The sequence below is a fragment of the Eriocheir sinensis genome, chromosome 14, assembly GCF_024679095.1.
Source record: "Eriocheir sinensis breed Jianghai 21 chromosome 14, ASM2467909v1, whole genome shotgun sequence".
In the NCBI taxonomy this organism is placed as follows: Eukaryota; Metazoa; Arthropoda; class Malacostraca; order Decapoda; family Varunidae; genus Eriocheir; species Eriocheir sinensis.
The window spans coordinates 5,920,660-5,933,047 of NC_066522.1; the positions used below are offsets into that span (position 1 = coordinate 5,920,660).

The window sequence follows — 12,388 nt, forward strand, 5'->3', positions numbered from 1 at the left end:
ACAATAATAATAACAAATAAATAATAAGAGTAATGAGAAAAAAATATGATGGTAATAATAATAATAATAATAATAAATAATAATAATAATAATAGTAATGATAAAAATTATGATGGTAATAATAATAATAACAATAATAATAATAATAATAACAATAATAATAATAATGATAATGATAATAATAATAATAATAAAAATAATAATAACAATAATAATAATAGCAGTAGTAGGTATGCACAATATATATTTATTTATACATTTCATAAAACATCAACAAACAATAGTATTGGTACATACATTATGTACAAAATGCATCTAAGTAACAGGACAGATGACATGACATGTAACAAACAAAGTAAAGATATTGAAAGGCATCGTGCACTCCAAATTCAACAACAAACACTACCCTTCATGTTTATAAAAACTTACCTAAAAGGAAAAAAATGTTTAACTAGTCAAGTAACAACAGCACTGAGAGTGAAGACAAGGAGAGAGAAGTTTTTGAAAAAGGTGAAGGATACACAAGGCATGCTTTAAATTCATGTGTAGTATGCAATAACATTACTGCAGCTCTCTCCTCAACAGTCTACAAAAATATTTTATAGTGTTCAAGCTTTTCCTGGACAGATGCCTATGAGTGACTATGCACTAAACTGCCTACTTTTTTTCTTTAATTTAATAAGTCAATCTCATGGCATCAGAACAGCCATTATCAAGTTTGTGCCCTAAATAGTCGCAGCACAAGATGTGTTCCCTACCAGCCTTGGAATTGATACCTAAACAGAGCACACACAATCTTTTATATGTATCACAGACTATAGGTAACAATATTAACTCCTTACATTGTATCAACTCATCATTGAATTTATAGTATACCTGTAGTGTGCATGTGTGTGTGTGTGTGTGTGTGTGTGTGTGCGCGCATTTATTTATATAATATATATATATATATATATATATATATATATATATATATATATATATATATATATATATATATATATATATATATATATATATATATATATATATATATATATTATACTCAAACACTGGTTAACATTTTTTATACATGTATAAATATATATATACAACAGAGATCAAGCACTATTGTTATATCAAATGAATACACACACTTAAGTTAGAGTGAGGCTAATATAAGTGAATCACAGCACACCTCTTGAATCCTTACATAACTCCATTCTGTAAAAAAATATAACTGAATGAAGTTGAATTAGTGGCACCCTAGATGCAGGTAGCAAAGAATAACATACCGAGGGTATTAAATCATAAACAACTCTACCTAGAACAAAGCTTCCCCTCAATCATATTTCTCCCACTGGGACTTGGTAGCAAGCAAGAAATTTGGCATTACTTGCATTCAAGAAGTTTTAAAGCATCCCTCTCAATCAATTTGTGTATCCTTTAACACCAACATACCAATGTTGGTCATTTTGCAGGGACACTCAATTAGGAACCACCTCTGTACAGTAGATAAAAATCTGACTTAAAACTTTGTGTGCCACTATACTACATACCTCCTTTCATACATTAAATAACCATTAAGTAAGCAAATTCAATGACTCCCAAAATAGAATGCTATATTAATATTTGATAAAACTAATAATAATGAAATACAAAATACAACTCACAAAACAATACTCCCTGCCCTAAAAATATTTAATAAATAATATACAACAAAACTTTAAGTATATGTAACTCATCATAAAAATAAATAGCTATGGAAATGACAAAAAAATAACATCCACCCACTTTATGAAATTAAAATTGTCAATAAATGTCAGTTCCAGTACTTTGTTGCCAAACACTCTTAAGAACAGACCTTTCAGAAGTAATGTTTTTTATGGGCCACCTATTTGTCAACACACTGGTGCAAAGGAAGTCATTCAAAAGTTTCCTGCCTTTGCAGTAATTAAGTACAGTCAACTACTTTGTAACTTTTCAAACATCTACTTTATGACTTTCCCAATATTGTAGCGTTCGCTGTCACTGTAACCCAAGATACTTTCAATGGCGCGCAGGTGTCCCTTTGCATTGTCTCGGTCGGTGAAGAAGTAATAGATGGCAGACTTGAGGAACTGTAGGGTCACTTCAGGGTCCAGCTCTCCATTGCGGCGGTTATTGGTGCTATTGTTGTTATTGTTATTCCGGCAGTTGACTTCACGGTGGTAGAGAGCCTGACAGATGGATGGACAGGGATGGTTAGTTTGACTGGTTGTGAGAATGAGGATGTCACAGTGTCAATTTTGAGTTAAATCATTTTACTCATTATAAACACTGTTCCTGTATTTTGTCTGCAAGTTTTTGTTTAATCACCAGCATTATATTTTGGTCAGCAATGAATTAATGTTTAGTCTTGCATGCTGCTAAAATAGTCTATGATGACTGGTACTGATGATTCTTCAAACAATTTTTTAATCTTATCACCTGAGACATATTCTCTTGTTTTCTGAATGTTTCATCATTCACAAGATCAAGAAATAAATGGCACACCTACAGACTGACAAAGCTGAATTGATGCTTCCAGTTAAAAAGAACACAAAGTCAGTGTGCTGGTGTGTGGCACTGTCCAAATGCTCAGCCAGGCTCAAAAGCAACTTTTTTTAATCAATCTTTAAGTAGTAGATTTATGTAATGCATGCATGCAGCATTCTGACTAATAATGTAAAAACAGGAACCTACATGCATGCTTTTGCTCCACACACTCCACTAGATACTCAAGCTATACAATTCAAAGCAATCATCATTCCATCCAATGCTTCTTCAATTATATAAATCATGTGTGTGTCTGTTAAGTTGAAATTTTAAAATCTACAGCAATATATGTGTGTTTGTATCGATCAGGCTAAAAGGCCAGTTCTCATATGACACCATAGAATGACCCAATTACATTCACATGGATGAACCAAAATGCTGTTCATGTGGTGGCTTTGATGTTGGCTGGTTAATAGTAAGTATCTAGGGCTTTCTTATTCCATCAGGATCTTGCCCACTCGTCTGCTTTACTTTTTCATATATTGAAGTTTGCATTACAGGATGTAATTCTTTGCCTCTTATCGTCTAGTTGTCAAAAGGAGTATCTTGTGTGAGGGCATTAGGGACAAGATGTCCACATTTTCTTATCTTTAGAGTGTATGGAGAGCATGATGGTGACCATAATTCCAAAAGTTATAATGGATAATATCAAGCCCCAAAGTGTGAGAGTAGGAACCCTTTCCCAAGCCATTTATAATTTTCATTGGAGTGAAGATAACACCTGTGCATTATAGCTGATAACCACACATGGTTCATTTCTTCAGGTCTTCTGCAGTCTGGTTCCTTTTCCTCCTTCAGTTTTCACTCATTCAATCATGCATCCATCTGTCTTCCTTAACACTCAGCAGAAACTTCTACTAAATACTAGCAAATAGTTGGGTCAGCTAAGGTGGGGATTTGTGCCAAAATATTTTGGTTGTACTTGCAGATGACAACTTTTTCCATAGTTGCATAATTGAATACAGCACAACTTTTACAAGCATTTTAAAGCACAAGTGCAATGTGCAACTTTTTATCAATACAGAAAATAGGGGGAAACAAAAGGGATCATATCACTACATCACTACATTGCATGCAACTACATATAATTTATTGAGGTGTGATTATTTTGTGTTTTATGAGCAAACTTTGCTGTAAATGCTTGGATGGGGTATATCCATACATGTAGTATATTATATCAAATTTTCATCTGTCATGTGCAACAGCTTTTGCTTCTGCTGCAATGTCAACCAACCTTTGAGATGCTAGTTTTTATAATGAGGAGTCTATCTCCTGTACAGTGGGCTCCTGCAACTAGTGTTTTTCTTACAAGTGCTTTGAAGTCTAGTGATAGGATAGAAAATTTTGAGTTTCATAACTAATGACCAGAGCTGTGGAACTAGGAAAAATAATCTCACTTGCCGAGATGACTGAGGGTACAAGTTGTGTCAAGACAGTCCTAATGCTTCATGAAACTATTGTAGTGCGGCGACTATGGCTGATGAATGAGCCTCCCATAACCCACTTAGCCAGTGGGGTACCTCTTTGGCCGACTCGGTAAGGAGTGGCTCTCCTGTCACGTTGGTCGCGGGTTCAATCCCAGGCAGCCGGAGAATACCCTCACCTTGTCTTGATTAATTTCTCTTGTGTTTCGATACACGCAGAGGACGTGTAGGAAAATAGAAAGAGAGAAAATAAACTCCCGGGGCATGACACTATGACTTGCTTTCAGTAACGGGTCACCTTGAAGAGTTTTTGTATTAATAGTGTGAAGATGTTGTGTGGAACATCATTTTTATGCTGCCTGTACCACCAGTAGGCTTTCTTGAGGTGAGATGCCTTATGGATGGCCCCAGCCCGTTAGCGGTGCAGGGTAATATTATTTATAGTGGTTGCCATGATGTATGACTCTTGCCTGGCCCATACTGCGCCCCAGTGCTCCTCTTGACTGAAGTTGCTGAAGTTAAGGTTGATTGAAGATCTGGACAGCGATGACTTAAAAAATCAACGTGTTTTGGTGGGAACTCTAACCCAGTCCATGTTAGGTCCTTGGGCTCATAATGCCCACACGCTAACCATTCAGCCACCGCCTCAACCCTTTCAACTCCCAACCTGCGGGAAGTTCTTTGCCTAATGGGTCAAGTGAATGCAGTTGTGCGACACTGACCCTGTTGCCCCACTCAGCCCTGTTAACCCTGAGGACTTTACTAGATTTAATGATCATGAACTGCTGCAATATGAGAGCAATGAATTGCTGAGGGAGGCTGCCACACATCTGACTGGCTGTGGAGGTGAGTGGCGATGGTGGTGGGGATGGTGTAGGCTCTCAGATAGCTGACGCACTCCCAACTCCCAACCTCTTATTCAATAAAGATGACACTCAAAGAATTTAATGGTGAGCTTTTGTTGCCTTTCCTTTGATTTGTGTTTTACAATATGTGCCAAAAAAAAGTTGACCTATCATTCGTCTTTTAGAAATAAGGCAAAAAAAAAAAAATATAAATAAATAAAATATATATATATATATATATATATATATATATATATATATATATATATATATATATATATATATATATATATATATATATATATATATATATAAAGTGCACTTCTCTTTTCCTGTTTTATGAGACACCTATATTTTCCCATTATCTCAGGAACTAATGATCGTATTGAACTTCTATCAATCCATAGAAATCCCCATAAAATTCTGCCATATTACGTGCATCGGCAATCATAAGTTGGCCCTGAAAATCTTTAGCTAAGGAGATGGAACAGAAGTTAAAACGTTGTTCATATGTACTCTATACTATCTACATAAATGTCTATAAAATATTTTTTAATTTTTTTTATTATCTCATGTCAAACTACAACCAATAATGAAGCCACTGGTATATATATTATTTATAAGGATAAATGTATTTGACGGAGTTAAAACTGGTTGAGAATCAAAATATTTCAGTACATGGAAAAAACACCTTGGGGTGGTCAGAGGGAGGTACTAATATCCACGGAAAATAAATTGAATCTTATGGTGCGCCAAAATGTTGATAAAAATGATATTCTGGTAACAATTCAAAACACAAATTTAACTTAGTGGAACCTAACACAATTCCTGATGCCAAAGACTAGAGACTGCTTAAATAGGCATTTAGGAAATTTGAGGTAACAAATCAAATAATACTGTTGCTCTTCTGAACTTGCTAACTGCATTCCTTCCCCCCTACTGTGGGGGAGTTAACCAGCATCTTCATTTTTTCATTCCTCACGCAGGTAAACTCTGGAACAATCTTCCTTCATCTGTATTTCCTCCTGCCTACGACTTGAACTCTTTCAAGAGGAGGGTATCAGGACACCTCTCACGAAATTGACCTATCTTTCGGGCACTCCTCTGAACACTTTTTAGGAGCAGCGAGTAGCGGGCTTTTTTTTTACATTGTTTCTTTTTTTTGCCCTTGAGCTGTTTCCTCTGCTGTAAAAAAAATATAAATATACAGTACCCTCTCGAGTTTCGTGTTTGCTTCATTCCGAAGGTATAGCGCTAAACTCGAGGATCGCGAAACTCTAGGTATGGAAACTCTAGGTATGGAAATACATGAAAAAGCGCTTATTGGTTCCGGCCCGTGGAAAAAAATTACTTTATTTTTTTTTTTTTGACGACTCCCTTGTTATCACAGTTTTTTCCGACTTTACCCTCTTGTTATCTCAAAATACGTACCTTGGTAATAGGCAGAAAATGGGAAGTGAGAACAGGTCGTTCTGAAGCCGCAGCTGAAGGCGGCTGCCTTACAATTGGCTGGCAGTTCTGAATACACGCTTGTGATCCACGTGGTGTCGTCTGCTAATGTAAGGGTGGTTGCTTGTGGTCACCCGTGGTACAGTTTGACAAACCTATAGCTTCTGGTAGTTTTCTGTGTGATGGTATAATCTGCTAACTCTTTCTGTTATATATCATCAAATCACTAACATCATGATTGACTTTTCAATGCCTATCGAACGTAAACTGCTGCCGCAATCGAAAAATAGCTCGCAGAGAGGTTCAACTTGCTTACTGCTTCCATATTTCCCTCAACGCTCACAAAGACCACAAGCGGACAAAATAGAACAAATCCAGGCAAATTAACACTTTTAATGCTGTGTATTCCCACAGCGCGCATGCGTGGTGGACAGCAGAATGACTAATTTCAGCAGGGAGATATTTCTCGCAACACCGGCCAGTGTAGATGTAGATGTGGAGCTATTGCCTTTGCAACGGCAGTGTATAGTGGACCTCCTTCTTCTTCTTCTTTTGACCTGTAATGCTTTGTATCAATTCTTAGGTCCTACTTCTCCATACTTTTATACTTCACAACATGCACTTAGGGCCGCTTTCACAGTCATTTTGTTTGTATTGATCGTTGCCAATGGCGGCGATCGCTGCTCTAGTGTTTCCATGTGAAACTGGCCGATGGGTAGTGATGTGATGGTGTCGGAGGTATTGCCTTTACAATGGCACCTCGTGGCGGCTGCGGGGTTAGCCTAGCTCCGCACCTTACCACACACTCTCAACACCTGTTGCTTTCTCTAAGCGCTAAACTCGAGGATCGCGAAACTCGGATAGCGCAAAACTCGAGAGGGTACTGTATATATATATATATATATATATATATATATATATATATATATATATATATATATATATATATATATATATATACACACACACACACACACACACAGCAGTAATATCTATAAAACAATTTCATAACTGCCAACATTAAAAGGTTTTTAACTTCCTTCCACTTTTTTACATTTGCATTTATCCACTGGTATGTCTGCATGCCTAATCAGTTGGAAGGTCTGCATGCCTACTTGCCAAAACTGCCTTAATTACCTTGAGAAAGTCCTTCATTCCCATAAAAGAATGGCATAACTAATGAAAATGATGATGGATTGTGACCTTTTGGGGAACTAGTATTCATACCAATCTGATCCTCAAAATTCTCAACCAATAACAGGCCTTTATAAGAAGCCTAGAATATGGGTGATAAAACAAAAGATAAAGGTAAAGACAGCATATTCTACATTTATCTGCACGTATCAGCACCCATCTCAGTCTCTTTGGCCCTTGAGCCAATGTGGTGGATAATAACCAATTACCCTGGGAAATAGGGCAGGTGCGACTCTGGCTTACTATACCCTTCCCAGGTTTCCCCATATATATACTTATTGACCAACCTGGCAGGGAGGTGCAATGACTACCCTGACCAACAGGAATGAACACAGGCCTGCAGATCTGTAAGTAAGTGTGTTGACCACAACACAATAGAGGAGGTAACCAGTACATAAATAAACAAGTAAAAAAAAGATGCATACTATCTAAACTAAAAAACATACTACCTAAACATGTACATAAACAAACACCTAAAAAATACAAATACTGATTCAACAGAGGAGTATCTGCTATCTACACATTCCACACTAGAAGTCAGGATGCTGAACATGACGTACACTTGGGAGCAGCAGGCCAGAAAGCAAACTTGTTGAAAGCACACCACAACAGCACAAAAGCTCAAGCTACTTAATATATAAAAATAACGGCCTTAAGAGACAAGAGAAAAGCTTTCCAATGAATGCAAAACAATGAAGCTACATCAAAAGAAGAGAAGTAAAAAGTTGACCATTCATGACTTTTTTTGGTTAATAAGTACTGTTTGGCATTCATTTCAAAAGGATGAGGTAACAGTATCTTTACAGGAAGATACTTCTCTAAATCCTTGGAGTATAAAATAAACATGTATAATATCAAACAAATGGGAAAACTAAGGAAGAAAATAAACAGAAAAAAAATGAGAAGAATGGTTCATAAGAGAAAACCTAGATAGCCCCCTGCAAACGAACTTGATGAGGACAATAATTTCACCTCATTCTTCTGTACCCATTTACTGCGCCAGTGCCAAAGATAGTGTATACTTTCTTTCAGCCTCAAGTAGTATATACCTATGCATGTAACTATTACAAAAAACGTTGTCCCAAAAACCAAAGTGAGCACGGAAGAAAAATAAAAGCTGTCTGCCAAAGCAAGCATATGTATCTGCTCTTTAACATGTGTGTGTGTATGTATGTGTGTGTATGAGAGAGAGAGAGAGAGAGAGAGAGAGAGAGAGAGAGAGAGAGAGAGAGAGAGAGAGAGAGAGAGAGAGCTGAAGTGCTGAGGTAGGCCGCATTACCAACCTGCGTCCGGCCCTGCAGGTACAAAGCGATGGCCTTCGTGCCGCCAACAAGAGCTGCACCCGAACCACCAAGGGAGGACGACACTGCCCTCAGGACCCACACCCCAGGGGAGGAGAGGAGAGGGGGTGGGGGTGAGGAAGGGGAAGTGTGGAAGGGCAGGGAGGAGGGAGTTGTAGGGGGTGCAATGCCCTGAAACGAATGTCGACCACGCTGGGTTTTTTGGATTCTGTCATGCGCGTCACTCACAACCAGCTCATTGACTCATTACTGGCCTCTATATATATGTGTTGAGGAATATTAAACATTTTCTTAACTTCCTCTTTGTATAAAGCAATGTAAGCATGTCTCAGTATGTAACACAGAAATATTGTTGCCAGGATTGTTACATAAAATGATCTTCAATGTAGAGATGATTTATACTTTTGATTTGGCTTTGTTTGTATTTTCATGAATATCATATCTGCACTATATTGAGCCTGAATAAAACATATATGTATTGAATGTGCAATGCTTAATGTTTTTTTTTATGTTTAGATGGAAATAAATATGAGCTAAAAAATGATAAATATATATTCTATAATGGCAAGTTTTCAATAATTTTGGATGAGTAAAATAAATAAATGTTTACCAGTATAAAATTTCCATGGATTCCAATTTCTCAACAGCTAGAAAGAGAGCAGAGGAAAGGAAGAACAGTGTGTCTAACAGAGGTGTGTAAGAGTGCGACAAAGAGCATTGAGGAGAACAGATTACAGTGACTAGATGACTAACAAATTGTAATCGATAAGTAAAGTTCCAGATTAAAATACCAAGTGGACCATTCTACTACTCCATGCCATGGAAGAGGCAATGTGTGAGTATACTGTAACAGTTACTGCCACACTGTGCACTATTATAGAAAAATTTCAGTGACTTCATCCTAAGGGGGTGTTGCTGATTTATCATAAATAGATTAATTTTTATTTTTATTATTAACTCTACATGGCTCTATTAGGAAAATTTGATAATTGAAAACGATAAAAAAAAGGAATGAAGTCTTCTCCACACATACACAGAAACGGACTCCTACAATTATGAATGGCAGATATTTTTTGGAAGCCTTTGATGAAGTGGAACTGAACTGAAATTTTTGAAAAAATAAGTATAATAACTAATCACATGTTGATAACAATTTTCTTTTCTCACGGATGTAAACAATACTAACCAATACACAACACCGTGAAATTTTCAATTTCAGAGCGAATCAATCAAGTTTGGGCTGAATTTATGAGTGACAAACAATATAATGTGAAAATTATTTCATCTTTCTCAATCACAGATGAAAAAAGGAAATGCATTTTCACAAAAAAGAATGATGGATGTTTGCAACAGGTACTAAAAGCAAGTTTTTGTTGATGAAATAAAAAAAAAGTTGGTACATGTATACTTTTAAAGTGTCAATTTTACAAATCAAACCTAATCTTTGCATTTAGAACAAAAGAAGTTTGTAAGCTACTGCAAATCCTGATATAACAAATACTGTTTCTTCAATCACTTTTCCATGAGTAAAACAAACCAAGCAATACTGAAACATTCTTTCATGATAAAATATAAGTCTTCATGACTAAATATCCACACAGGAAATAAATGTACTATGTATAGCTACATATATCCCAACCACATGTTAGCATTTAGCTTTTTTTTAGCCCTGACATAGTGTTATCCAACAATAAGCAGTGAAGCATATACAGTTTAGTTTTCCAGGGTTTCACTGTGGATGTGGAACTGTACAATTTAGAAAACATCTCACAATGAAATGAATATGTATAGTGTATTGTTGGGACTACAAGTTTATATTGAAGCAGTGACATACTGGTCTTGTATAATGCAAAGACAGAAGAGGGAGAGGTACATGTTGGCTGGGGGATTATGAGGATGACTGATTTTTTTCATGTATCACAAAAAAAGAGCAAAACCACAAATTTCAGCTATGTTGAATCTCACATCAAAAATTATGTAGCTTCTAAATTAATAAAAGCAGGGAGGAAATGTATCATAATTAAAGTATAAAGGAAAGCAGACTGAAGATCAACTTGTAAAAAAAAAAAAAAAAAAAAAAAAAAATAGCAAAAGGATGTGAATGAAGTGAGAAGTGAATAAAAATAACAACCCTAACATCTGAGCAAATAAAGATGATAATAATAGTAATAAAAATAATAATAATAATAATAATAATAATAATAATAATAATAATAATAATAATAATAATAATAATGATAATAATAATAAACTAAAATTGTCAAAACCGGATTCTGCAGGGACTTTGAAGAGAGAGAATGGTATTTATCAAATTTGATGCCAACCCACCCTTCCTTCCCTGACTAAATTCACTGCCTTGAGGCCACAGAGGAGTGGTTAAGGAAGATACTTAACGATACAAAATCAACTCATCAAATGCAGATACTAAGTGAATACAAAAAAAGTCAACTGATTCGACTACTAAAGAAAGTTATATGTTAAAATACAAACCATGCACACACAGGATATTGTTATTAGAACTTTTTATCCCTCCTATTACTGCCTAATGGTGGTATATTCATTTAGGATTCAAATGAACAGCAATTATCAAACTCTGGTTTTGATGAATGTTGAAATGCCCTACAGCTTTGCAATCCTATTTGAATCATGAACACCATCCATCACAAATAACATCTTGGTACATTAATCACAGAAAAAAACAACCAAACATACAATTGCTGACCACAGATAACACAGCACTACTTTACAAATTGAGGCAATGAAGAGTTCAGGCTGCTACACTGTACTGGTTTCCTCAAGGATAGAACTGTTTGCATAGTACACAGGGTGACTGGTGACTCAGCACTCACCTTGACTTTCTCGAGTTCCTCCTCGGTGCGAGTCAGCTGTCTCATCAGCTCCATCATTGGCCCACTGGAAGATGGCAGCCCCTCCTCCCCATCCTGGCAAGGAAAGTGTTGTTCAGGAGAGGGGCAAAAATGGTTGAAAACAATAATCATGGCAGTCACTTCATCAAGTAGAAAAATGATTTTAAGTAAGAAAAAATACATAGAATCTGCAATGTGATTCTATCATGTGCTCTGCAGGTAGGAGTTACTGATGAACTATGCAACACAGTCATGTCACTAAATAATATTGACTAACTGCTTTATAAATTAGGTTGCTTCTTTCAAGAGTTGGCACATTATTTTTGGCAAGTTTGTCTGCAGAATATGGATTCATTAATGCTGCACTCAATACAGTCAATTACTTTGATTCCTTGATTGATTCCTATCATTTAATTTCTTTTAGGTAGGGGAGCATGGCTAAGTTTCTTCCCTATCCTTCATATTATAAGCTCTAGCAGAGTAAGGTTTGCTCACATCATAAAAGCCTTCTTCAATTCTGGAAGATTTGTTATGGCTACGCTAATCTTGGTGGTAGCAAGCCATATTTTGCTGTGGCTAGCATAGGGCTACCATATCTTGCAATCAAAAATACTTCTCTTAGGGGTATGACCAGAGACTGGGGGCTGGTGACTTGGCTACTTGAGAGCCCCCTTCCAACACCTGGGTAATTGGAGGGTCCCTCAGCCCTCCCTTAATCTCTTTGTTTAATTATATAAACACAGATCCTGATA

General features: G+C 36.3%; 1 protein-coding gene across 8 annotated transcripts in view; it reads right to left on the reverse strand.

Annotated features, from left to right (window-relative positions):
* Nucleotides 1-226: 226 nt before the first annotated feature.
* Nucleotides 227-12,388, reverse strand: part of LOC126998362 (protein quick-to-court-like) — a 103,776-nt gene continuing 91,614 nt past the window's right edge. For 7 of the 8 annotated variants that reach the window (XM_050859890.1, XM_050859889.1, XM_050859887.1 and 4 more), the window contains 3 exons: nucleotides 11,619-11,711; nucleotides 8,752-8,940; nucleotides 227-2,198 (listed from right to left, as the gene is read on the reverse strand). In XM_050859890.1, coding sequence (XP_050715847.1) covers nucleotides 1,971-2,198; nucleotides 8,752-8,940; nucleotides 11,619-11,711 — 510 coding nt within the window. In that variant the 3' untranslated portion in view covers nucleotides 227-1,970. The remainder of the gene's footprint in view (nucleotides 2,199-8,751; nucleotides 8,941-11,618; nucleotides 11,712-12,388) is intronic. The other variant, XM_050859888.1, reaches the window with a different exon arrangement.